General features: G+C 37.1%; 3 protein-coding genes and 1 long non-coding RNA gene across 6 annotated transcripts in view; 1 reads left to right on the top strand and 3 right to left on the bottom strand.

The window, feature by feature from the left end:
• Nucleotides 1-880: 880 nt before the first annotated feature.
• Nucleotides 881-9,856, bottom strand: LOC141364343 (lysoplasmalogenase TMEM86A-like). Its single transcript, XM_073868893.1, has 3 exons — nucleotides 9,673-9,856; nucleotides 4,880-5,144; nucleotides 881-3,449 (listed from the first exon to the last, which is right to left on the bottom strand). Exons 1-3 carry the CDS (start codon nucleotides 9,691-9,693, stop codon nucleotides 3,022-3,024), a joined length of 714 nt encoding a protein of 237 aa, XP_073724994.1. The 5' UTR covers nucleotides 9,694-9,856; the 3' UTR covers nucleotides 881-3,021.
• Nucleotides 9,857-10,569: 713 nt separating this feature from the next.
• Nucleotides 10,570-20,531, top strand: LOC129433990 (protein SPT2 homolog). Of its 3 annotated transcripts, none has more exons than XM_055192757.2 (6): nucleotides 10,570-11,060; nucleotides 11,314-11,428; nucleotides 13,917-15,284; nucleotides 16,070-16,229; nucleotides 19,624-19,701; nucleotides 19,847-20,531. In XM_055192757.2, exons 1-6 carry the CDS (start codon nucleotides 11,001-11,003, stop codon nucleotides 19,935-19,937), a joined length of 1,872 nt encoding a protein of 623 aa, XP_055048732.2. In that variant the 5' UTR covers nucleotides 10,570-11,000; the 3' UTR covers nucleotides 19,938-20,531. The 3 variants fall into 3 exon arrangements, with proteins under 3 accessions (XP_055048732.2, XP_055048731.2, XP_055048733.2); XM_055192756.2 differs by having other exon boundaries at nucleotides 20,026-20,531; XM_055192758.2 differs by lacking the exons at nucleotides 10,570-11,060; nucleotides 11,314-11,428 and adding an exon at nucleotides 12,589-12,769 and having other exon boundaries at nucleotides 20,026-20,531.
• LOC141364188 (uncharacterized) lies at nucleotides 17,044-18,714 on the bottom strand. Its single transcript, XR_012369838.1, has 2 exons — nucleotides 18,042-18,714; nucleotides 17,044-17,257 (listed from the first exon to the last, which is right to left on the bottom strand). It is a non-coding gene; the product is annotated as an uncharacterized lncRNA (long non-coding RNA).
• A 2,741-nt stretch (nucleotides 20,532-23,272) lies between the features above and the next one.
• The window catches only part of LOC141349133 (beta-1,4 N-acetylgalactosaminyltransferase 2-like), a 29,249-nt gene continuing 25,349 nt past the window's right edge, over nucleotides 23,273-27,172 (bottom strand). The window contains exons 5-7 of the mRNA XM_073868894.1: nucleotides 24,034-24,177; nucleotides 23,701-23,926; nucleotides 23,273-23,586 (exon numbers count right to left, since the gene is read on the bottom strand). Of these exons, the coding sequence (XP_073724995.1) occupies nucleotides 23,408-23,586; nucleotides 23,701-23,926; nucleotides 24,034-24,177 (549 nt within the window). The 3' untranslated portion in view covers nucleotides 23,273-23,407. The remainder of the gene's footprint in view (nucleotides 23,587-23,700; nucleotides 23,927-24,033; nucleotides 24,178-27,172) is intronic.

The raw sequence follows: 27,172 nt of genomic DNA on the forward strand, positions 1-27,172 counted from the left end.
CACGAATGCTGCCTAAGCTGAAATGTTTTGCTGACAGCTTATGAAATTTGGAATTAAGTAAATGACCTACTGAAAAATCCAGCCAAGACCAGCACAAGCTGGTAGCTGGTTTTTGCTGGTTTAAGCTGGTTCTCCCAGCCTGGCAAAGCTGGTCAAGCTGGTGGGTCAGCTGGTCTTCCAGCCTGACCAGCTAAGTCCAGCATAAAAAGTGACCTAAACACAGCTAGACCAGCTTGCTACACCAGCAATACAGTTAAAACCAAGCTGGGAAACCAGCTAAAACCAACTCACCAGCCTATGCTGGTCTTAGCTGGATTTTTCAGTAGGGTGTGCTAAAATAGTCCAGTGTGTGCGTGATGACAGTGGCAGTGACGGTTAAATGAAGAAACGCGAAGTGGACGGAGAAGAGAGTCGGGATGCCACGTTTAATTTTTTACGCAAATGAAAACGAGGCTGCGAGTGACAGACTCTCCAAAAGCTTTCATTTACAAAATGCAACGCAACAAATTTCATCGTTATTCGTTTGAAAATCATCGCATTTACTTGAATATAATGGATAAATGGATTTACGACGAATTTACAGAAAAAATCATTCCGTTTACGTTTAATTATGAAATAGAAATTTTTACAAATTTTCCCAAACTTTTGTTGCGAATCAATAACAGAACGTTACAGTGCGGGTCAGCACAGCGTCACTGTAATATACGCTGTACAATATGAAAATTGGATCTACTTAAAAAAAATACTTTAACTGGTAAAACTTAAAAAGGGACTTTTTTAACTTTAAATTAACACTATTGTTTTTAAAATAATATGCTATCTCCGGGTCTGGCGCTACCACTTTTAGCATAGCTGAGCATAATTCATTGAATCTGCGCAAAAAAATAACCAAAGAGTTTTGATATTTTTCCTATTTAAAACTGTAGTTACATCGTGTATTAAGACCGACAAAAAAAGTTGCGATTTTCTAGGCAGATATAGCTAGGAACTATACTCTCATTCTGGCGTAATAACCCCTAGATATGTACACTAGATGTCGCCTTGGCTACGGCAGTTCATTGGACCGAATGCCGCCATCTTGAAACAGGGGAATCCCGCATCAGCGTCATTGTAGGCAATGGTGGAACAGAAATAAAATCACCATAAATCGTCGTGAACGCGATTTTCTTGGTTTTCTTTTGGTTCGTTTCAACAGTCAGACATGTATTTAGCATTTAGTCCAGGAAAAAAATTTAAGTTTTGATTTTATGAAAATTTACTTTTTCTAACTATAATGCACAGTGCTAGTAGCCCTAACATCCAAACGCAGCACAAAAAAAAAGTGGAGTGTCCCTTTAAGTAAAAAAAGGGAGGTGAAAAAATAAACACTTTTCAATTTAAACTTTTCCCCAAAAGTGAGAATATTTAAGCTGAAATAAATTAAATTAATTAGGTGTTACCAATTAAAGTAATTTTTAAAGTTAATCCAACTTTCACTTTTAGCAGTGTAGCGTTCGCTTGCAATAAATAATGCAATCTGTTCCAACTAGTGTTCAATAAAAGCCAATTCACCACTAGATGTTGTCTTATGTGCGTCACAGTTATATTAAGCCTGCTGTATCGTTTTAATAACAGCTTAGGTGTTCAGCTGTGTTTGCCTTCACTTGTTTCCACTAACACATACAGCAGCTGAGTACATACAGGTATCACATCAGGTGGAGTTTCCATCCAGGCTGATTTTCTTCATTTACTATCAGTAAAAGATCAGGTGATGATCCCTTATTAAAAATTACAGAACGAAACGGTGATCAGTTCAATTCAAGTACAGTACACGCTATTTGACTAAACATGCGAATTTTACAAAGCCATTTAAGAAACGTCGTATTTCACCCCAAAAAGTTTTATATTTTAGTATATTTATATTTAATTGAAATGACATTTTAATTTTAAAAAATTAACGTAAACATACTTATATGTTTAATGTCATAATGCAAAAAAATAATATCTTTATCTTTGCGTAAATTATACCTATATTATTTTTCTTCTGATTTTGTGGGGAAGTATGAACTAGACATAATGTCGCGAGATTTACAAAACTGTTGAAAAAACATTGCTCTGAAACATTTCATTCACATTTCCACCTGAAAATGTGTGAATAAGATCCACGTGAATGGATTTTCTCGACAGCTAATCCGAAGCCGATGTTGTTTTTCCCAATGTGGTGTTTCCCCATTTCCCTTTACTAAGATATCTCCCGCTGGCAATTGAAAGTGGTTGGAAGCTCGGTACACACCTGACATCACACCCTCTTAAAAAACAATATCTGATACTGTACATACAAAATAATCAGTAAAGCTAATACTTATTTGCGGTTTCCTCATGAACTATTGCACAATGTTGCTGACTTAGCGGAAACCTAAGAGAAAAATAACAGACAATGTCCTCAAATTTCCTCCTAAGAAAGCAAAACTTCAGTCCTTTAAATTGAAAGATTCGTCATATCAGCTTTGGTCTCATCTCGCAAAGCATAGAGGCCACCACTTGATGCAGTCTGTTGGGCGTGATGGACTATTTGAAGCCAGCATGTTTACTCATGTAGGCGTGGACGTTTTGTGTATGAACTCAAGTAACATAATAAAAATCGAGACTTTGAAATGACATATCAAGACTACTATGAAGACCTGTGCATTGATTATCGGTACAGCAGCACTAGTTACACTAAAATGTTGGTCATGTCTGGTACATCTAAGGTGAGCCTGCATACAAAACCTGAACCACATTGTGTTTTTTCCGGTCCATCCCGAAGGCCTGAAAGTAGCTTCCAGATATCCCAAATCACTCCAGGCTCTTGTTCTCAGGTCATAAGTGCCATGGTTGTAGCAATAATGGGAAATACCTGAAGCAAAGACGTTAAATTCAGGTCTTGCATCATCTTAAAATCGCAAATTCAGACAGGGGAACCACGGATGGACCAGAAGATTCAGCAAGTGGGATTTGAACCTTTGCAGCGGCTGTGGAAAAAACTGGTTAAGATGCGGTTCCTCAGGCTCTTTTCCAAGACACATCAGCATCTTGGCGTTCAACGGCTGACAGAGCGATCAACATCTGTGCCGCGTAGTAAGTCGCCATTATGATGAGTCGGGAATGAGGCACGGGGAAACAGAACTTGTTGACGGCAATGGTGAGGTCGGACACCATGAAGAGGACGGCTCCGAGACACGCCGAAAGTTTCGTCCAGGTCCAGAGGTCGTTGGCGAGCTGGACGCCGGCGATGGCCCTCCAGCCCATGAATCCGATGAGAGCGGTGTAAACGGCCACCAAGTAGGTAAAAGGACCGGAGAGGTAGGGGTAGAGGAGACTGTAACTAAGGCCCGAGATGACGGAAATGATCAGACCTGCTCTGAAGTTTAGGGGCTTCATCCCGAAGGCCGAAGAGTAGAGAATGTGGGTGATGGCGAACATTAGCAGTCCTGATAACGGCAGAGATACAATTATCATGATGATATAACAGATAACAAACATGGTGTTAATAATAATCTTTGTACAAGATACACTGGAGGCCGATGTTAGCTTTGGAAATGTTTTTTCCGTAAGTCATGGAAAATTTAAGCTTGAGTAACTGTGTGGTTCCCAAGGGTATCTTTGGGGTGCATGGCTTGTTCCCTTAACCCAGAGCTAAAAACCTCATTCAACCTTTATGGGTGATTCTCACGAAAGCATTGAAACACCACGGCACTAATGATTTTAGCTTTAAAATGTGTAATATAGTAACATTAAAAAGCATCAGAATTAACACAATACTCTGTTCTACCTTGCACCATGTGTGATTTCAACATAAGAATTTATAATTGTACATTTTATCTCATTTTCTGCTAAAATTCTCATTACCGCAATGTGCCCGGCTGTGTTTGAACATGCGTTATGTTGTAATTTAATGACATTAACACAAAAATATTAAGAAAAAAAATAAATGGATGTTTTGCTAGACTACTTTAGATGACATATATATATTTACTGAATATTCATGTATAATAATAATGAAGAAAATTAGGAAAATGATGTGTCCATGCCTGATGTTCTCATCCTCCGCAACACTTTTTGAGAACAGTTTAAGCACACATACAGAATTTTAATAAAGTTTGATTTTGAGTGACCAAGCACATGGACCAGTTACTTCAAGATGGCTACCAGGTAAGATCATTTTTTTACAGTTAATTTGAAATATTGTCTTGTCAGAATGCTTACACGACATTTTGATTATCATTACCGCAACAGATGCTTATTAAATGTTAATTTAATTAATAGAAGCATAATACTTTGATTTTAAATGCATGTGCAGAATCTCCAAATTATGTTCTTTCAGGTTTGTCATGTCATTTTGAAAATATGTCAGTGTTGATGTTTTCTGACTGTTGCGGTAATGAGATTTTTTAGGACTAATTTTTTAATTATGTTACAAAAAGTGTTAAATGATAAGTAAAAGTTTTAAAATTAATGTTCCCATTTACTCCAGACTTTGTTTTTCAATGTCTGGTGGGAAAAAAAGTACATTTAAGCAATTTTTACATTTTCATGCTTGACATTTTTAAAACCAAGTTTTCGTGAGAATCACCCTTATACAGAATAAGAGCTGCTGAATCAGGCATGATAGCTCAGGGTATCTTGTACATTGTGCATTTGGCAAACACTTTTGCATTCAGTGTATACATTTTATCAGTATGTGTGTTGCCTGGGATCGAACCCATGACCTTTTCTCTACCAACTGAGCTACAGGAAGACTACTAATTAAAAGACACAGATCTTCTCGAGCTCTTTTCCTGAAGATCATTGCAAACAACTTGAAATTATGCATTCAATCCTATTCTATTCAAATCAGAGCCACACAAATGAATTAACTCACCGTGACTAAAGTAGCCTTGCTCTTGCCAGATGAGAAATGCGTCACCCAAAGCTGAAAAAATAAGTCCTGCCAGGATTTTCCTGGCACTGGAGTGGGCACCTAAAAAGCCGATGCCATGGGCTAGCAGGAAAACCCAGAGACAAAAAATGGGCAGACATTTGATGAGGGCACTAAACCAGGAGGGGCTCGAGGTGGGCAGCCACAGAACAAAGTAGACGCAGGTGGCTTTGAAGAACGGCACAAGCTTCGGGCCTTCACTTTTGACCTGCAAATCAACAAAAGCAATGACGTGATATTTATCGGTAGGGAAACTCATCATCATTTCTGTAAGAAGGAACAATGTTAATATAGAATAAAACTTATTCTTTCATCAGCACGTATTAACTTGCTCCGCCCCTATAATGACATCACTTCGGTTGACATCACTAAGGCAGCTCGAGTTTCAACACTTGATAGTGATGTGTCCTAAGGCGAATTATGAATAATTATTAATAATCCATGAATCTCCATTTATGCTATCGGGTTGTGAATGTATTTTCATTTAACAGTTTCCACAGCTTAGTTAACTTCAAATTCAAGGACCTTTCAAGGACTTTCCAGGTCTAATACCCTCAAATTCAAAGACTAAATGTGGGGACACATGTCAAGTGAGAGCAAGGTTACCTTTTAAGATACATTGTTACAGTTCCCTTTCGAGGAAACTCGCGCTGCGTCACTGTGGTGATACTTTGGGGACGCCTCCAGGGGTAAGTGTGTCTGAATGTGTAGATCAAATTCAACCAATGGTGAAGCTTATCGACAAAGACAGGATGACGCGGAAGTCAGGAAGTATATCGCTATCTGAAATATTGCCAAAGACGGCATTACAGGGACGCAGGAAGTATGACAAGGGAGACGCAGCGTCTCGTTCCCTTCTCAAGGACAAACAGTTACATACATAACCCGAGACGTTTTCATGTGTCAAACACAACTATGCAAAAAAGCATTTTGGTATGAATCAACATTCACATATAGAAGATATAAGCATTTAAAGTGAACAGTTTAGCACGTGTGCTTAAAAAGTCTAGAATTTTTATGATATTATCCTACACTACACAGGGAATAATATGGATTTTTTTCCACTTCTTGCATAAAATAGATTATCTATTATATATCTATTTATGTATATTTTCAAAAACCTCCCAGGGCCTTAAATTATTTCACTTAGATTCACAAACTTTCAAGGATTTCAAGGACCAGTGGGAGTTTATATACTGTAAAAAAATTCTTTAGAAATTATAGTATTACTGGGTATTACTGCCAACTAGCATTTATGTTATTTACTGGCAACGGTTTGTTTAAAGTTAAATGAACATTAAACGTTTTCAGTCTTTATCTTCTACAGTAAGTTTCTGGCAACCAGCTGCATAATTACAGCTATTTTTACAGTGTAGGAAATAAAAAAGAGGGTGTTAAAATGATTCAAAAATGTGTTTCACACGCCAAAGATGTGTAAGACATTGCAAATAAATAAACTATGAACATTTACACTGATACCAAACACAAGACAACTGGGCTGTCCTTCCCACAGTGCTATCTTTGCTCACATAGGGAGTGTGGTAGACCGATAAGACGAAATTCTGAAAAAATGAGAGAGAATAAAATGATCATGAGATGAAGGCTAGACTGAGATGAAGGCCTAGACTGAGGTACCCTTTGGGGACCCACAGGGTCAAATTTGTCCTTCGTGATTGCACAACTACCCAATTACAAAACAAGGTAAGGTTTGTAACTCAGAGGTCTGTCAGCTGTAGATGTATTTACAGCTTCGCTAATCTTAAAAGGAAGTTGTCAAAGAGAAGTGTGATTACTAACATTTTCCACAAGTATAAACCACAAAAGCTCCTTACTCGTGCGACAGTCTTTGTGGTAGCCTGCATGGCTGCTAGGTTATTGCCAAGTAGAATTTAAAGGGAAATTTCACCCTAAAATGAAAATTGACTTCTATAGTATTTGTTTTTCTTGTGGAAGTCAATTAGCTGTGTGCTTACTATCATTTATCTAAATATCTTCTTTGGTCTTCAACAGAAAATGGAAAATCATACAGGTTTAAAAAGAACACGAGAGGGAGTAAAGATGACTGAATTTTAGTTTTGGGTGAACTATCCCTTTAAATTTTGATACATGGTTCAGTGCAAGTCTAAGCTTTTAGTGGTTTATCCTCAGGTGAAAATTGTTGGTAAAAATATATTTTTTAATAATGTTACGCACAGATCTCATTAACAAGTAAATGTAAATATTTCTCAATTGGTCTTGGCTTAGTCTTGGAATTCGCAGTCTGGGTCTTTGGCTACGGGGCAAGTGGAAAAAGTCTATTGTTAGCAAGTGTATATTTTAATCAGATTCTGATGTCCCCCTGCAGTCTGAGAAAGGTCACGTTGAAAAACAGAGACACTAGGAAACAAACAACGTGAGGAGATGAAGTGGAAATCATGGTAGGAACACAGCATGTTTTCTTTATGCAGACTATGAATGCGAGGAGGCACATTCGTTTTAAATGGGGGTCTAGTGGTTGATAAAAAGCTGGTGAACAAAAGATCATACAACTAGCTATTACAATTGTGTCCTTTAGCAAGACATTTAACAGCTGTGATGTTAAAATACAATAGATAATAATAATCCACTAAATCTGTGAATTTTTAGGACTTAGAATGGTTTTTCGGATGTGGGCACCCGGTGACATCCTGGAAATGGTAAATCATATGCATTCCTGATTTATTAAATGTTCCTTAAGCAATCCATGACAATAAAAATGTATGGATTTTAGTAGATAGCCTACTGTAAATACTAATGTACCCCTAAGCTTGACAAAAAATGTACAAGTTAGCCTAATAAAATATTTATTTATTGCATATAATTATTTGGTCCAATCAAATACTTTCTCAGGGTTTCCACGGGTCCTTGAAATCCTTGAAATTTTGTGAATTTGAGGGAAAATTCAAGGCCATTGGAAGTTTTTGAAAATATCCACACATAGATGCAGGTCATTGAAAGTGCTTGAATCTATTTTATGCAAGAAGTTTTCTGGGAAAAAAATCCATATTATTCCCTGTGTAGTGTTGGATAATATCATAAAAATGCGAGACTTTTTAACCACACGTGCTAAACTGTTCGCTTTAAATGCTTATATCTTCTGTATGCGAATGTTGATTCATACCAAAATGCTTTTTTGCATAGTTGTGTTTGACACATGAAAACGTCTCGGGTTATGTATGTAACTCTTGTTCCCTGAGAAGGGAATGAGACGCTGCGTCTCTCTTGCCATACTTCCTGTGTCCCTGTTATGCAGTCTTTGCAATATTTCAGATAGCGATATACTTTCTGGTTCCCGCGTCACCCTGTCTTTGTCGTTAAGCCTCACCATTAGTTGAATTTGATATACACATTCAGACACACTTACCCCTGGAGGCGTCCCCAAAGTGTCACCGCAGTGACGCAGCGCGAGTTCCCTCGAAAGTGAACTGTCACAATGTATCTAAAAAGGTAACATGATGTAACCTTGCTCTCACCTGAAATGTGTCCCCACATTTAGTCCTTGAATTTGAGGGTATTGGACCTGGAAAGTCCTTGAAAGGTCCTTGAATTTGAAGTTAACTAAGATGTGGGAACCCTGCTTTCTAGAATGAGAACATGTTTTTGCCCCATCTGCAATAGCAAAGGCCTAAATAAGACAGCAGATGACTCCCAGCCGGATCAGCGCCAACGTTGGCAGCTCCGGTGTGGATCCGGTCCGAAGTCGTCTGCTGTCTGGTTATTTCCTATTTGAAATAAATGTCATTTTTTAAATACCATATATTGGCATGGGTCTCCAAACCTGTTCCTGGAGGGCACCTGTCCTGCAGATTTTAGTTTCAACCTCAATAAAAACACCTGAACCTGCAAATCAAATTGTTTAGGGCTACCTAAAAATTAAAGGCAGGTTTGTTGGTGTAGGGTTGAAAATAAAATATGCAGGACAGGTGCCCTTCAGGAACAACGTTGTAAACCCAAGGGTATAGTGCAGGGTATATGCAGGTATAGACGGATTCATCGGACGCATCTGGACGGAACTTAACAACAATAGCTGAATGTGGCGCTGCATCAGTCATCACTTTGTTCATCAAGATCTGAGGACATTTTGGACAGACATAAATAACTTTGCTGAAACAACAAAGTGAAAGTCGCGTCGCTCTTATTGCAATAACCTTGCACGCGCCTGTATGAAAGAGGAACAATTGGTTTGTCACGAGTGTTGCCACTAAATAAAACCGCTTTGAAAGCGAGAGAAACGCGGGGAAACAACGACAATGCACAACTACAAAGCCCACAGGCACAATGCTGTTATGCTTAATAATGGATCATTAAATCTTTGGATAAATGAACAGCATAATTTATGATCGTGTAGCACATGGTTTGCCGAGGTAAAGTAAACATGAACATGCTGGCCTTGATCACGTGCTCATTGTTATTCCCCAGATAACAGTGCACATATAAATACAGTATACACATATATATTTGTATGACTTTAACAGAAACACTGATAAGTAGCCTATATATTGTCTGTGTGCAATGTATTCATTATACGAAAAAAGTGGTAAGTAGACTCATATAGCAATACGTAATCAAAAATATGTGCGCATTTCCTTAACGTATGAAACTAATACCGAATGTATATTATAATTAAAAAATATAGTTTATTTGGATTATAAAGTGTTATACTCGATTAAATTCAAATTGATTTTGATAAAAGCCTTTAATAAAGGAAACAGACTCACCACAGTGACAGGCGAGACCATCGTTGCCTTAATATCGTTCCTGGCTTTGCCTAACCGGTGGAGAGATGCGTAGAGAAATAAAGCACACGGCAGATTTTACGTCCCTTTGTATGTGAGATTTGTTTTGGTCTTGTGTTTTGGACAGGCCATCATCAGTGGGAGGAGAGAAATCGTCTGTAATGTGGGTGGAGCCTACGGATTAAAAACACACCGTGACGTAGTTCCAATTCCGTCCAATCATAATGCAGAAATCGCCGAGCCTCACGCAAATGCGGACGTAAAAATACATTAATGTTTTCAAATTTACAATTCACTCTATTATCTTTTATTATAGATTTATTTCATATTAAAAACGCAGGAATTGAATGAAAGCGATATTTAATAAACTGTGAACAGTCGACCACACTTTTTACTTGATTTATATTGCCACCTTGTGGAAAAATTCAAAATTATTATTGGTTCGATGGGTTGTTTTTAACTCATTGCACTTTGCTAATTCTTTTACTATTTTAGTTAAATAAATAAATGAACAAACAAACAAACAAACAAGCAAACATATAATCATTTTTGTCGTCCTCTGTAGTATGGTTTTCATTTAGTTTGTTGAACTATAATATTTATATTATTTAGGAAGTTATGGAGCATTAGTGCATTTTGTAGACGTGTAGATTGATAAGTATATATTTTCAATGACAAATATTTAGAATTAGAAAAGGCAGAAAATTATCTTAAATTATGACTAGTCTTATCTTTATTAATTAATTATTATTATTTTGTATTATTATTATTGTTTTTATTATTATTAAAATGTACAATTTATATTGATTTACAATTTAAATTAAATTATAATTTTTTAAAATTATTTTCATTACAGTATATTTCACCGGAAGTGACGAGCGGATTTGAACCGGATGACGTGGGTTTGGGCATTAGTTCTAGAAAACACAAATCTCACAGGATTTCGGTGTTCGCGTTATTTTTTAAAGCCTTTTTGTTTCAAATCGTTTGATGACACTTTGGGTTATCTGATCCGGTATCACTGATCCGGTTTCATTATTCACAACGCGAAGAATCTCGTTTGTATATCTGATAAATCCACAGTTCTTGGGGGTTTAAATGTACAACAGCTGATCCAACATGACGACCAGAAGCTAAAGCTAGTTGATTTAATCGAGGGATTTCTCTTCTTCTTTCTTTTATAATACTCGTTGTATAAAACAATCTACCTTTGGTTTATATTTAAAGTTGTAAAATAAGTAGTTATCGGTAGGACAAGTGCTAGCTATTTCTATTAGCTAAGTGAGCTTTGGACAGTGTTAGCAGTCACTATGGATTTCGATAGCGTGCTGTCCATCGCCTCCCAAAATCAAGGGCTTAGCAGCGTACCGGTGAGTAACATTTAAAATATCGCAACCTTTATAACATTATGGCATTAGCAATGACCAAGTGCATGTGTATTGTATGACTCGAATGTTACTATTCTTAAAAATTTGTGTTGATATCATTAAAGTGACGTGATATAATTAAGTTATAGTTTATTTAAACAAGTTTTCCGAGTCAAATGAACATCTATGACTAAATAAAGGCCACTGTCATATGCATGTTTCTGTTATTGCTTTAACTCATTTGTTTGGTTTGTAGAAACGGTACAGCTTGAAAACTGGACCTCCCAAAAAAGATGTCAAAATAAAAGGAGTCAATTCATCTGCTGTACAGGCCTTTCTGAAGAAGCAGGCCATAGATCAAAGAAAGAAAGGTATAGACTTGGTTATCTGAAACATTATTTGCCTTTTACTGCTATAAAATAGACACATACAGGGTTCCCAAGGGCCCTTGAAATCCTTGAAAGTTTGTGAATCTGGGGGTAAAAATTCAAGGCCCTGGGAAGTTTTTGAAAATATACATGCATAGTTCCAGGTCATTGAACGTTCCATATTAAAAAATCCATATTATTTCGCCAATTTTCGTGTGTAGTGTAGGATAATATCATAACATTTCTAGCCTTTTAAGCACACGTGCTAAACTGTTTGCTTTAAATGTTATATCTTTGTATGTGAATGTTGATTCATACCAAAATGCTTTTTTGCATAGTTGTGTTTGACAAATGAAAATGTCTTGGGTTACGTATGTAACTGTTGTTCCCTGAGAAGGGAACGAGGCGCTGCGTCTCCCTTGCCATAGTTCCTCCGTCCCTGTAACGCCGTCTTTGGCAATATTTCAGATAGCGATATACTTCCTGGCTTTTGTGTCACCCTGTCTTTGTCGTTAAGCCTCACCATTGGTTGAATTTGATATACACATTCAGATGCACTTACCACTGGAGGCGTCCCCAAAGTGTCACCGCAGTGACGCAGCGCAAGTTCCCTCTAAAGGGGGCTGTAACAATGTTTCTTAAAAGGTAACACAAGTTAACCTTGCTTTTACTTGAAATGTGTCCCCACATTTAGTCCTTGAATTTGAGGGATAGGACGTGGAAAGCCCTAAAAGGTCCTTGAATTTGAAGTTAACTATGGTGTGGGAACCCTGCATATATTTAATATGTACTTGTGCATTTTAGGTAGATTTTCATGTTTTGTAAAGTGTAATAAGACCTGTGGATGTCAAACAGGGTCGGGGAGTACATAATCATTATGCAAAAAACCTGGCAACTGTTATCTGTGAAGTACTGTATCAGAATATATTTTTAAAGTAACCCTCCCAAACCTTGTGTCAAACATACTAATAAGTATATATATGACTCCTATGGTCATGTACACTATGTACTGCAAAAGTAGCATTAGCTTTGTATTTATCATTGTATTCATTTAAAATCTTTCTCTTTTCTTAAGGTTCCTCTCTCTAGGTTTCTCTCTACCCCTTTTACGAAATTAACCATGGTTGTATTACAAATAAAACAAAAACCATGGTTATTATTCTCAAAGTATAGTTACCACAAATTAAACATGGTTTTGCTACAGTAACATTAGTGTAATCATGGTTTTACAAGTTATCAATACAAACACATTCACAAAGATTTTGGTTACACTTTTACTATAATAAAACCATGGTTAATTTTGTAAGGGACCAGGCCAAAAATGATGGCATTAGGTGTATTCTAGTGAGTTTGATTTCATTTACATCAAATGTTTCTCACATATTACCAAACCACATCACATTATGCTCTTCTCGGGTCCTAAGAAATGTACCCGACCCAAAATGACCCAATCACTTTTTACCCAAACTTTATTATGAATATTATTATTTATTTATTTTAACCTGACCCAAATGCGACCAAGTGGCAATTTTTAGACTCAAACATAAATGACACTGACTTGTGTGCAGTCTGCAGCCCCGCATGCACCCGTCAGACAAAAAGAAACACAGTGACCTCGCAACCAATTTGGCTCACTGCTCCATTTATTATCTGACGGTCGGTTCTTGAGAGAGGGAGTTGGAAAAGGACTCGATGCACACACGCAAGCTAGTTTGGGTCTTCTGTTCGGCAAAAACACATTCATTTTAAATTACCAGAGCACCGATGCTGCTAATATTATGCCTGACCCGTGTCCGAAGCACACGTAAAAGTTTTAGACACGTGAAAGGGCTCGATGCACACACGCAAGCTATTTTGCACTGCAAAAAATGATTTTCAAGAAAAAAAATCTTATTTTTACTGAAAACAAGACAAAAATACTATTTAAAATTTCAAACGACCCATGAAAATAAGTCTAGTTTTTAGACCAAAAATATCAAATTTAAGTGATTTTGTGCATAAAACAAGCCAAAAAATCGCCCAATGGGGTAAGCAATTATTTCTTAAATTTAGTGTTTAAGAAAAATGTTCAATTTTTTCGTTTACCCCATTGGCAGATTTTTTTGCTTGTTTTATGCACAAAATCACTTAAATTTGACATTTTTGGTGTAAAAAATTTTATTTTTTGCTTATCAAGAAAAAGCATCTTCATTTAAGAATTTTTAGATATTATTTTTGCTTGCTTGGGTCTCGGTCGGACCTCAGGTTTTCTTATCTATGTGGACCCGTGCAGACCTCTACATCACATACTTAAAGGGGCTTAAACTATTAAGTTGTTAGATCTTATTATTTCCGATGACTTGGGAAAGAGTGAATTAATAATATCAGTTATTTTAACTGTCCCCCAATAACGTTATTCCTCTCAACTGACCTATTTAGAGTTAGTTTTTTTTGGGGGGGAGCAAGCTCATATAATCCATACTTTCATCTTTCAATTCCTCTTTTTTTATAGAACTGGAGAGTAAGAAGGCAAAAGAGGAGCTACTGGCCAAAAGAGTGGAGCTTAAATCAGACAGGAAGGCACGAGCGATGGCTTCACGGACCAAGGACAATTTCAGAGGTTACAATGGCATCCCCGTTGTCGAGCAACCCAAAAAGAGGCGATCAAAGGGGGAGATGTTTGAGGAACAGGAAAGAACAGACACGTATGATGATGATGATGAGGACAATTACAACTACGAGGGTACAGATTCCGAATCCGATGAGCAAAACAGTCAGGTTAAGTTTAAGCCTCAGCCTCGTGCCGAAAACTCAAACAAAGTCGACAGCAAGCCGAAAAAACCCAGTGCTTCAGCTAGGCCTGCCCCACCACCAATGAACTTTGCAGAACTTTTGAAGCTTGCACAGAAAAAACAATTCGAACCTGTTGAACTGAAACAAGTAAAGAAGACAGAAGAGAGGCCTAGAACTGCAGAGGAGATTCGAGAACTTGAAATGGAGCGTAAAGTTAAAAATCAAGACAGAGGGAAGGATGTGAAACCTGACAAGAATTCAGGGCAAAAGGACAACAGATCTCAGTCCAGCTCAAATTCCCAAAAGAAACCCATAGATGGTGACAACAGAAATGGGAAGTTGCCCAAGCCAGCTGGAGATAAGTATTCATCTGCCAGTACCAGCAAAAAGCCAAAGCCCAAAACCTCCAACGAAAGACCACATGGTTCTGCCAAACCTACCGAAAACAGAACCAACTCTGGCTCCTCGGGTGCCTTAAATAATAAAGTTGCCATAAAGACCGGTCCCTCATTTCAGGCTAAACAAGCACCACCCAGACCCCCACAGAGCCAAAGGCCCACAACCTCAAGTGACCTTACCCCAAAGAAGGGGAATATCTCAGTACCTCAAGGAAAACCAAGTATTTCTGGAATTCGCAGTGGAGTTGCATCCGATCCCGCTAGATCAGGTCAAGGACCTCAAAAAAGCTCAGACAGAGGTGGGCATCCTCAGAAACTGGTAAAACCAGGAAATGTACAACGACCTGGGAGCGGTGCTCCACCTCGGCCGGGTAGCAATGGACTTGTACGACCCGGTGATTCCTCAAAGCAACCAAGACCGGGTGGTAGTCTGCAAGGGCAGCAGATTCCTGGAGGCTCCAGGGCTCCTTTAAATGGACCAAGCAGGATGAGAGGCGGTTTTTCCGGGAGGCCAGTAAACGGCATGGGCTCAGGTCCTGGTAGACCACAGTGTACTGTTGTTGCAGAGACTATTTCTTCAAAGAACTTTACACCAAGACCTGGGATGATGGCCCAAAGGCCTCCAGGACCCCAAGGCCCCAGAACGATGATTGACGCCTCGGGTCACAGAGTCTTGGTTAGACCTCCTGGTAAGAGATGGACAAGTTTTTATATGAATTTTTTCTGTGGTATGAGGTATTGCTTGCGTAGCTCGAGGACATAAACGTGGTGGTCTACATACAACTCAGTGAGGGTTGGATCTCTACGCTAATAATGCACAAATTATCATCAGCATGGGCGGAGCTTAATGGCGCAAATTCTGCTTTTGATTTTTGGGGAATATAATAAAGCAGTGGATTTTTACCATTGTGTGGTTTTTACACACATTGCGGACACAAAACTGCATTCAAATATAAAAGTGAATTTTGCATAATAGGTCCCCTTTAAAGGACTCTCATGACAGTTGCACAGTATTTGCAAGGAGAATAGACAGGGTTGCAATGTAAATGTTTGTGAAGTATGAAATTACATTGGTGACTGACCACGTAATCATCTGTCTAGTCTAAGTAGACTTCCACAGTAAGTGCATTACTACTAGTAATTTGCTTAGGGATAAGCCGCAAATATTTTGAGTTACAATTATTATCCTGGACATGTTAACGAAGCTTTAATGTTGTTTTTGTAGTGCTTAATGAGGTAATGCAAGTTAGTATCATAACTAAGTAAGTGCTTGTTGTGATTAAATTGTCATGAGTGGTCATCCTGGTTATATATCCTTACATTACTATCCTTACATTATAATTAATGATGAAATTGAGAATGTGATGAATGCCCATTTCTGACGTTTTGTCATAATCTGTATAACGTGGCAACCATTTGTTGACATATTTCTAATTTTTAAGTGGCGTTAAACTTTTCCTGTTTGTTTTCAAAGGACCACCGCTGCCGCCAATAACATCCAGCTATAAACGACAGTACGAGGATGAAGAAGATGAGTACGACTCGGAAATGGATGACTTCATTGACGATGGCGAGCAAGATCCAGATGAAATTTCAAAACATATCAGGGAAATCTTTGGTTATGACAAGAACAAGTGAGTTCATGTTTAGTTTGTCTTGAATCAGAATATACAAATAAAACCAATATGTGAGTCCCTTTTTGCGATAGTTAAAATACTAGTATAAGTTTTTTTTTTTTTTTTTTTGAAAATATGCTCATTTTCCAGCTCCTCTAGAGTTAAACATTTGATTTTTACAGTTTTGGAATCCATTTAGCTGATCTCGGGTCTGGCGCTAGCACTTTTAGCATAGCTTAGCATAACCCATTGAATCTGATTAGACCATTAGCATCATGCTAAAAAATAACCAAAGGTTTCGATATTTTTCCTATTTAACCCTCTGGGGTCCGAGCATTTTGGGACACTGTCAGAGGTTCTGACATGCTCTTACATTTGGTCTTTTTTCAGTTGCTTTAAAACATAATAATGGCAAGTGTCTCATACCACTGTGTTCAGCACAAACTGGGCTAAAATATTATATGAGCTACATGTATGTACATGTTTGTATTTTTGAGAGAAAAAGGTTTATGCGTGGTTTTTAAAAAAGCAAAAATTTTAAGTCACTGATATAAGTTCACAAAACCCATACTAAACATGGTTTAACAAGACTTTCCTAAACAGAATCTAGTAGTCTAGAGTTTTTTCTTTAAAATGATGTGAAAATCATCCTGCCTACTCATTCACATAAACCAGTATATTGATTTAGAAATTGTAAGACACTTTTTGTTTAGAGGGGCCGTATGCGAGAAGGATTGATTGACAGCTAGCAAACAAAGGCTCGCATAATGAGCTGCATAATGATCTGCATAATGAGGGAGGAGGGAACTACAGTAAAGAATGTGAGGACAAATGAACATGTTTGTTTGAGGTTTATTAAGAAGTTAACAATATAATCAAAATAAAAATGAAGGTCAGTAGGACCCTATTCAAAAACTTAACTTTTAGAAACTGATAAACAACAGAGCAGTAAACTTCATGTGGCTCATGTTACAATACAACTTTATGTCCAAAGAGTGTGAATATGTTTTTCCACTTCATAGTTTACTGATGAGAGGGATGCAGACCTGTAAGAGAGTTATGAACAGCTGTTAGCATAAATTGTCCACAGAAATACCCTTACATACATAACTGATGGGTAAATGATAGCACTTGTAACGGTGGTCGCCTAAACTCAATATACTCAATATATTTGATAAAAAAAAACTTGGCCTAGGCGGGTTTCGAACCCGGGTCTACCACGTGGCGGCCTAACGCACTACCACTGCGCCACCATTTGGTCACGTGATTGATGTCTTTCAGACACCTAGGTAGACTGGCCAAGGTAAATTTATAATTAAAAAAAAGGCGAGTCTCCGTGTAAACAACGCGGAGCTCATAATAAAACGGTGTCGCGTGTAAAGCGCAATGTATGGAATGCATTGCATGTAAACAATATCATATTACAGCAGCCCCCCCCAGTGCAGCATTACTCAAAGTTGCCATGAAGGATACGAAAGTGTCTACTGTACAGCATGTAACAATGAAATCCGCCATTACGTGATCACGCGTACTCGTTTGTAAATAAGCATGTAAACATGGAATCTTACAGCACACACTTAAAAGACACAGCAGTGCAGCATTACTCAAAGTTGCCATGAAGGATACGAAAGTGAATAACTGTGTCTAACACTGTACAGCAAACAATGAAATCCGCCATTACGTGATCACGCGTAAGTTACTCGTTTGTAAACAATGCGAACATTTTTCAATCCGAAGCGTGCAGTCTGTTAAGGTTGCTTATGTAGGCTGAACTGCACAAGCCATAACATATTACATGATAGCAAATATAAATGAAGACAAATGACTTACAGTTTCTTCAGGAATATATCCGCCTCCATTGCGCCTTCCATTGTTCTTCTTCTTAGGTAACGTTAAAGATAAACGCTTCTCTTCCTCAATGTCCAGACATAAATGATGATATTCCTCACGTGTGTGTATAAAGTTTATAATCCAAACATGCGCTAAAGTCTTTAAATCTTATCAAACATTACGCTTTGCTGGTTTGAACAGCTCGTCTCTTCATTACCATGTCAACAGCGTGTGGGCGTGACCGCATTATAGATAATGAGCTCAGCCAGGAAAAACGGTACTCTCTTTACTTCAATGCAGATTATATAAACAGGAAATATTTGTTTTTGATAATAATTAGCTTGTTTAAAAGTAGACATTTCAGGCTTTCTTTGGATATGTGTATTATGTTTGTGTGACGAGTATTCGCGGAGTTTCAACTAATTTTTGTAACGTGATTTGAGAGACAGCTGGCGGAGACAGAAATGTTTGAATGAGCACCCTGTTTATTTTCTTTATTTGACAAAAACACAAAGATCTCTTGTTATTGTAAATGTACACTAATTAAAGAGGAACCTTGAGAGTTTCAAATGATGTCAAACACGTAAGTGTTTGATTATTAATGATGGAGTATTTTAAGTTGATTCTGCTATGATAAGGAGAAAACACGTCAAAACGCGTCCCCGCGTTTTTGGACCCCTGGGGGTTAAAACTTTACTTTTCTGTAGTTACATCGTGTACTAAGACAGACAGAAAATTAAAAGTTGCGATTTTCTAGGCAGATATGGCGAGAAACTATACTCTTATTTTGGCGTAATAATCAAGGACTTTGCTGCCATAACATGGCTGCAGGATGCGCAATGATATTACGCAGTGCTCAAAAATAGTCCTTTACTATTGAAAGTTACTAAGGGGACTATTTTTGGGAAGTGCGTAAAATCACTACGCCTGCTGCAGCCATGTTACGTCACCAAAGTCCTTGACTATTACGCCAGAATGAGATTATAGTTCCTAGCCATATCTCCGAAACTTTTAATTTTCTGTCGGTCTTAGTACACAATGTAACTACAGAAGAGTCAAGTTTTAAATAGGAAACATATCGAAACTCTTTGGTTATTTTTAGCACGATGCTAATGGTCTAATCAGATTCAATGGATTATGCTAAGCTATGCTAAAAGTGGTAGCGCCAGACATGGAGATCAGCTGAATGGATTCCAAAACTGTAAAAATCAATTGTTTAATTCTAGGGGAGCTGGAAAATGAGGACATTTTCAAAAAATTTGAGTGTCCCTTTAAACAGTGACAGGAAGTACTAGCATAGGGTGCCCCACAATTTTTTGCTAAGGTTTGCATATGGTGGCGTGTTCTCAATTACAACTTTCCTTAAATTATATCCTACTATATTCCTTAAAAAGGAAATATCCCAATATATCGCCTCGCTTTACAGTATGGCAACGTATCACAACATATAGCATCGCAACCCCTTTATCGTGATACGTACCGTATCGCAAGATTCATGCTACTATACAGCTCTACTTTACAGGAACGCAATGCATTGAATTTGCACTTTGGTGGCTTCATGTTGTATCCTTTATTTTGCCAGATATAAAGATGAAAGTGACTATGCACTGAAGTTTATGGAGAGCAGTTGGAAAGAACAGCAAAAAGAAGAAGCTAGAAGGTAAGCCCACAATTTCACTACTACCAAAAAAACCCAATTCTGAGCAAACTGATTTGGTTTTCCTCATTATCAACACCAAATCATCACGCTGTCTGCCTCTTTCTGTGTGTTTTCTGTGATTGCCTTGTCCTGATTGTCTGATAAGCCTGCGAATGGCAGTGTTTGAGGACCAGGAGGAGGAAAGACGAGAGCTCGAGGAGATGCAACGCAAGAATCCCAAGAAGAGAAAAATCTGACATAACTGTCTTTGATATTCCCTATGCGCAAGAGGACCTTCGATCATAGCATTTTTAATGACTTCTTTTCTTGTTTCTGCTTCTTCAGTTTACGTCTCGGTATCAAAGAAGACGAAGAAGAAATGCTTTTGGAGGAGCAGGAGATGAAGAGAAAACTAGCAATGAAAGTGAAGCGGAAAAAGATTTAATTGAATGTGTACGATCATGTCTTATTAAAATGGATGGAGATGAAAGGGTTCGGGCGGAACCCAGTGGAAAGGAAATGAGTTGCGTTCCTTGTGCCACAGATGTTGTTACACTATTTATTTGAATGCTCAAGTCACGGGAGCAGGTTGCACTACCAAAAGCCCATCTTTTGCAGCTGAGCTTCAGAGAGTATAATATATATAAAAAATTATATCTGAGAATCACAATGTCCATTTTTTTGTATAAGTAATGAAGTTACATTACGTGTGGAGGCCTTGCATCTCAAGCACCAACTGCTTTGGTCCTAAATTAGGGAGATTTGTTTTATTATTTGTACTATTTAAGTGGCGAAGAGAGACAGAGACTGCCATTTTTGCTATGTATTTTTTGTTAAAGTGATTTGACAAATATTGTTGTCCTGTCATTTGTTCTTCATATCTTAGGAGATACAGTTAATTTCTGTCTGTAATTAATTTTGTTCTGTTCACTTGTGTTAACTGTTAACTTTATAGCTCAATGTGTTCCTATAATGCAAATGACAAACCTTTGGATATCTTTCTAAGAATTTTTTTAATATCTTTCCAGATGACTCTTGCTTCATCTAACAATATAAGTCACTTCCGCTTTTCCGCAAAGTAGAAAGTCCGCAGTGATTACGTATTTTTGACGTATTTCCCCTGGAAGTTAGTGGGACACTGAGGTTTGCATAAGCCCTCGATCTAACTATCCAAATGGTTTAGTCTAACAATAAACATGCAGGAATTTAAAAAAATAAAGTGCAAGAAATGCTTGTTTTTTTTCTCACTTTATTGGACCCCAACACTTCAGTTTTAATGCAGTTTAAAATTGCAGTTTCAAAGGACTCTAAATGATCTCAATCAAGGCATAAGGGTCTTATCTAGCGAAACGATTGTCATTTTTGGCAAGAAAAAAATGCACTTTTAAACCTCAACTTCTCGTCTTCCTCCGGTCCTTTGATGCACCAGCATGACCTCACTTAATACATCATCATGTCAAGAGGTCACGGATTACGTATCGAAACTACGCCCCAGTGTTTACAAGTGTGGAGAAAGAGGACCGTTCTGACGTTGTTGTATGTCGGATGATACTAATTAATGTCTTTGTGTCAGTTTATTGTTTATATTGGTCCGCAAATGTGTGTTTCATATATGTAACACGAGACCTTTCGACATCATTACGAAATTACGTGAGGTCGCGCTGACTCGTCACACAGCCGGAGGAAGAAGAAAAATTGCCAAAAATGACAAATCGTTTCGCTAGATAAGACCCTTATGCCTCGTTTGGGAACGTTTAGAGTCCTTTGAAACTGCAATTTTAAACTGCATTAAAACTGTTAAGTGTTGGGGTCCATTACAGTCCATTAAAATGAGAAAAATTCTGGAATGTTTTCCTCAAAAAACATAATTTCTTCTCGACTGAACAAAGAAAGACATCAACATTTTGGATGACATGGTGGTGAGTAAATTATCTGGATTTTATCTAATCCTTTAAGTTTAAGGGAAACATAAGGGTGAACTTAAGGGAAAATTACACTTAAGATGCTTTATGCAACCGGGCCAAGCCCCTTACTGCTAATTGGCTACAAGTGTGTTTTAGTACTCGGCCAACTACCTTTTTCAAGTGTTTTTCAAAAATCATGCACCCAGCCTTTAAATGTAAAACTTACACGACTAGCAATGGGTTAGTCATATAGCCTCTTCTGACTGTGTGTGTGGTTCAGTACTGTGCAAAAGTCTTAGTCATGCCACCATTATATTTGTTGTTTAAGCAATGGTCTCTTTACTAGAATACAACCAGAAAATACAAGAAAATTGTATGTAGTATTAAAAACTGTATAAAAGTATAAGCTCAATTGTAAACTTCCCTTCCACTTGAGCAGCAGGCAACTGCAGGATTGCGTGCCTTGTTACTTAGTTCGTTTTTATTGAACCTTTTTTAATAAACAGAGCACCTTTAGAAGAGTAAAACAACAAGTGAGCAAAATAAGAATTTAATAATAACATGCATATGAAAAAAAGGGTAAGAAAAAAGTATTAAATAAATGTAAAACTAAAAAAAGTTACCATAGGCCCTTAATAACTGTTTGGATAATATATCTAAATTCTTATCTAATCAAATGACTTCAGTCTCCTTAAAAAAGCTGAAGGTGTGCCAAGAGAGGTCACACTAAATACTGACTGATGCCTGAAGAAGACATTTAGTTTCGTTTCAAATTTTGTGTACATATTTCCTGTTTGTATCTTAATAAAAAGAATGAAAAATAAATTTGAATGGCCATTAAAACTTAAACAACAACAAAGCTGGTGGGGATGGCCTAAGACTTTTGTACAGTGCTGTTTATTACAAATAAATCATTTCAGATCAGATTAGTTTATTTTCATTTCATTTTTCTATATAATTCAGGTACAAATGCAGTTGGTGTGACAACAATGTTCACGCATGGATAACGCGTGTGTATGAAACCGGCCTTACACATCACATCGTAGAGCACAGCACAGTAGCATATCATATTATATCATATCAAGGCACACATCTTTAATTCAGCAAAAATTTATTCAGATTTATTTTTATTGGTTTACAGCTTTTTAAATATTAACAATTTATTAATTACATTCATAATTATTTAAAAAAATAACATGTACAACAGTTTCATAGTAGGGGTTTCATGTTTCTGTTATCGCCTAAAACAAAGCATGTAACTGTAACTTACTGACAATTATTATGACTTTAGCTGTAGGAAGAAGGATATTACAGAATATTTCATAAGCTCATGAGGTTTAAATACTAAAGTAAACTCAACCAAACCCAGACAGCACACATACATCGTCTATCTAATATCTGCTTTTACTTATGCAAGGTGTTTGTTATCGTTTCCTCATCAGCAAACTATTTCCTGACAGATGTTATATAGACGTACTGAAGACGTCTGATTTAGAATAAAACAGCTCTTTCTGAGACACATCAGATCTTTAGCAGACATCCTATAGATGTACCTGTGCTATCTGGGCATTAATATCATCACTTAATATCTGTCATGTTTATCAACATACTGTAAAACATTAATATTATTGATAAGTTAATATTGTTCGATGCCTTTAACTGTGTAAAGCTCGGATGATACTGAAACAAGAACAAAACAAAAGCAAAACCAGTGTAAGGACTCGTTCATTTAAGAACACAGAATGAAAAATACAAAATTACGATTATTTCAAATCACATTTAAAGATAAACTGGATGTTGTGATTTCACCTGTAAATCTCCTTTTAGTATTTGATGCATTTTAGATGATTCTTGAAATAATGGTGAGTCAGTTTATTTTCTGAATCAGCTTTTGGAGGTCTGTATTTTCCGTAGTTGGGTGTGTACGTTTTTTTCTGATGACCAATTTTGAGACCTTGACAGGTGACAAGTAACAATTCTCCAAGTCCATCAATGAAGAATTCTGAAGGTTGAGGAAAAAACACAGTATCATTGCTGATCATTGTCATATCAAAGGTTTAGGTATGATGGGTTAAAGGCAGAATTCCTGTAACTTAATACTTTACAGTCCACTTACCACTGTGTCCGACCTTTTTGAGTAACGGGTCAAAACCGACCTTTCGAACGGCATCCGTTCGGCCCATAAAGTAGTTCACAACTCCATCAACGAAGAAGCACCCTTTAAATCCCGGCAGGGGTGCGTAAAAACCTCCAACACGTGAGATGCAACCGCCTTCTTCGTTGTTCCCTTCTTTATAATTCAATTTAAAGGCAAACTTATTGTTTCCTACCTGACCACCGACCTGAGAAAGTTAAGATTATAAGTCTATGCATGCAACATACAATTGAATTTTTAGTGCACCTGTTCATAAGTCTAATTATTAACTATAGTAGTAGCAGATTTACTTACCACATCTAATTCAGGAACAGCTTCCATAATCTCCACAAATCTCTCTATACGCGTCTCATTCAGGAACACAAAGTCATCGTCCACCCATAAGAAGTATTTAGTCGTGACTTGTGACAATGCCAGATTTCTGCCGGCAAACCAGCCCTTAACAAGCAAACAATCATTTTAAAGAGCCACACAAATCCAAAATTGAAAATGACCTGTATTGCAGTGTGTCATGTAGCTGTCCATCAATGTAAACAATGTGCAAAGTAGTTGAACCAAAAAGTGCACGATTATTAAGTTTTTGGCTTCTAAAGTAGGGAGTTGCCTCTGAATCGCTGAAACGAGTCGTCATATGGATTGATTCTCCTGCTTGACTTTGTCCACGTAATACCAACACTTTGCATAATAATCTCTGCCTACAGTCTTGCCCGTGGGAGAAACGAAAAATTACTTTTTCAAGGAGGGATTTACTAAACGTTTGACTGTGAAGAATCAGTGGTTAAAATAACTTGTTTACGGAGGGATATACTAAACGTTTGACTGTGAAGAATCAGTGGTTAAAATAACTTGTTTACGGAGGGATATACTTAACGTTTGGCTGTGAAGAATCAGTGGTTAAAATAACTTTTTCAAGGAGGCATATACTAAACGTTTGGCTGTGAAGAATCAGTGGTTAAAATTATTATTACATGGAGGGATTTACTAAGAATCAGTGGTTAAAATTACTTTTTCAAGGAGGGATATACTAAACGTTTGGCTGTGAAGAATCAGTGGTTAAAATAACTTTTTCAAGAAGGGATATACTAAACGTTTGGCTGTGAAGAATCAGTGGTTAAAATTACTTTTTCAAGGAGGCATATACTAAACGTTTGGCTGTGAAGAATCAGTGGTTAAAATTACTTTTTCAAGGAGGGATATACTAAACGTTTGGCTGTGAAGAATCAGTGGTTAAAATAACTTTTTCAAGGAGGCATATACTAAACGTTTGGCTGTGAAGAATCAGTGGTTAAAATTACTTTTTCAAGGAGGGATATACTAAACGTTTGGCTGTGAAGAATCAGTGGTTAAAATAACTTTTTCAAGGAGGGATATACTAAACGTTTGGCTGTGAAGAATCAGTGGTTAAAATAACTTTTTCAAGGAGGCATATACTAAACGTTTGGCTGTGAAGAATCAGTGGTTAAAATTACTTTTTCAAGGAGGGATATACTAAACGTTTGGCTGTGAAGAATCAGTGGTTAAAATAACTTTTTCAAGGAGGCATATACTAAACGTTTGGCTGTGAAGAATCAGTGGTTAAAATTACTTTTTCAAGGAGGGATATACTAAACGTTTGGCTGTGAAGAATCAGTGGTTAAAATAACTTTTTCAAGGAGGGATATACTAAACGTTTGGCTGTGAAGAATCAGTGGTTATAATAACTTTTTCAAGGAGGCATATACTAAACGTTTGGCTGTGAAGAATCAGTGGTTAAAATAACTTTTTCAAGGAGGCATATACTAAACATTTGGCTGTGAAGAATCAGTGGTTAAAATTATTATTACATGGAGGGATTTACTAAGAATCAGTGGTTAAAATTACTTTTTCAAGGAGGGATATACTAAACGTTTGGCTGTGAAGAATCAGTGGTTAAAATAACTTTTTCAAGGAGGGATATACTAAACGTTTGGCTGTGAAGAATCAGTGGTTAAAATAACTTTTTCAAGGAGGCATATACTAAACATTTGGCTGTGAAGAATCAGTGGTTAAAATTACTTTTTCAAGGAGGGATATACTAAACGTTTGGCTGTGAAGAATCAGTGGTTAAAATAACTTTTTCAAGGAGGCATATACTAAACGTTTGGCTGTGAAGAATCAGTGGTTAAAATTACTTTTTCAAGGAGGGATATACTAAACGTTTTGCTGTGAAGAATCAGTGGTTAAAATAACTTTTTCAAGGAGGGATATACTAAACGTTTGGCTGTGAAGAATCAGTGGTTAAAATAACTTTTTTACGGAGGGATATACTAAACGTTTGGCTGTGAAGAATCAGCGGTTAAAATTACTTTTTCAAGGAGGGATATACTAAACGTTTGGCTGTGAAGAATCAGTGGTTAAAATAACTTTTTCAAGGAGGGATATACTAAACGTTTGGCTGTGAAGAATCAGTGGTTAAAATAACTTTTTTACGGAGGGATATACTAAACGTTTGGCTGTGAAGAATCAGCGGTTAAAATTACTTTTTCACGGAGGGATTTACTAAACGTTTGACTGTGAAGAATCAGCGGTTAAAATTACTTTTTCAAGGAGGGATATACTAAACGTTTGGCTGTGAAGAATCAGTGGTTAAAATAACTTTTTCAAGGAGGCATATACTAAACATTTGGCTGTGAAGAATCAGTGGTTAAAATTACTTTTTCAAGGAAGGATATACTAAACGTTTGGCTGTGAAGAATCAGTGGTTAAAATTACTATTTCACGGAGGGATTTACTAAGAATCAGTGGTTAAAATTACTTTTTCAAGGAGGCATATACTAAACATTTGGCTGTGAAGAATCAGTGGTTAAAATTACTTTTTCAAGGAGGGATATACTAAACGTTTGGCTGTGAAGAATCAGTGGTTAAAATTACTATTTCACGGAGGGATTTACTAAGAATCAGTGGTTAAAATAACTTTTTCAAGGAGGGATATAATAAACGTTTGGCTGTGAAGAATCAGTGGTTAAAATTACTTTTTCAAGGAGGGATATACTAAACGTTTTGCTGTGAAGAATCAGTGGTTAAAATTACTTTTTCAAGGAGGGATATACTAAACGTTTGGCTGTGAAGAATCAGTGGTTAAAATAACTTTTTCAAGGAGGCATATACTAAACATTTGGCTGTGAAGAATCAGTGGTTAAAATTACTTTTTCAAGGAAGGATATACTAAACGTTTGGCTGTGAAGAATCAGTGGTTAAAATTACTATTTCACGGAGGGATTTACTAAGAATCAGTGGTTAAAATTACTTTTTCAAGGAGGCATATACTAAACATTTGGCTGTGAAGAATCAGTGGTTAAAATTACTTTTTCAAGGAGGGATATACTAAACGTTTGGCTGTGAAGAATCAGTGGTTAAAATTACTATTTCACGGAGGGATTTACTAAGAATCAGTGGTTAAAATAACTTTTTCAAG

The sequence above is a fragment of the Misgurnus anguillicaudatus genome, chromosome 6 (genome assembly GCF_027580225.2).
Source record: "Misgurnus anguillicaudatus chromosome 6, ASM2758022v2, whole genome shotgun sequence".
Lineage (NCBI taxonomy): Eukaryota > Metazoa > Chordata > Actinopteri > Cypriniformes > Cobitidae > Misgurnus > Misgurnus anguillicaudatus.

Excerpts from the sequence above, each read along its gene's own strand:
- LOC141364343 (XM_073868893.1), bottom strand. The coding sequence starts at position 9,693 with ATGGTCTCGCCTGTCACTGTG. Across the intron at positions 5,145-9,672 it reads TGGTCTCGCCTGTCACTGTG|GTCAAAAGTGAAGGCCCGAA; the intron begins GTGAGTCTGTTT and ends GTTGATTTGCAG. Across the intron at positions 3,450-4,879 it reads GCAAGGCTACTTTAGTCACG|GACTGCTAATGTTCGCCATC; the intron begins GTGAGTTAATTC and ends TGCCGTTATCAG.
- LOC129433990 (XM_055192756.2), top strand. The coding sequence starts at position 11,001 with ATGGATTTCGATAGCGTGCTGTCCATCGCCTCCCAAAATCAAGGGCTT. Across the intron at positions 11,429-13,916 it reads CATAGATCAAAGAAAGAAAG|AACTGGAGAGTAAGAAGGCA; the intron begins GTATAGACTTGG and ends CTTTTTTTATAG. Across the intron at positions 15,285-16,069 it reads AGTCTTGGTTAGACCTCCTG|GACCACCGCTGCCGCCAATA; the intron begins GTAAGAGATGGA and ends TTGTTTTCAAAG.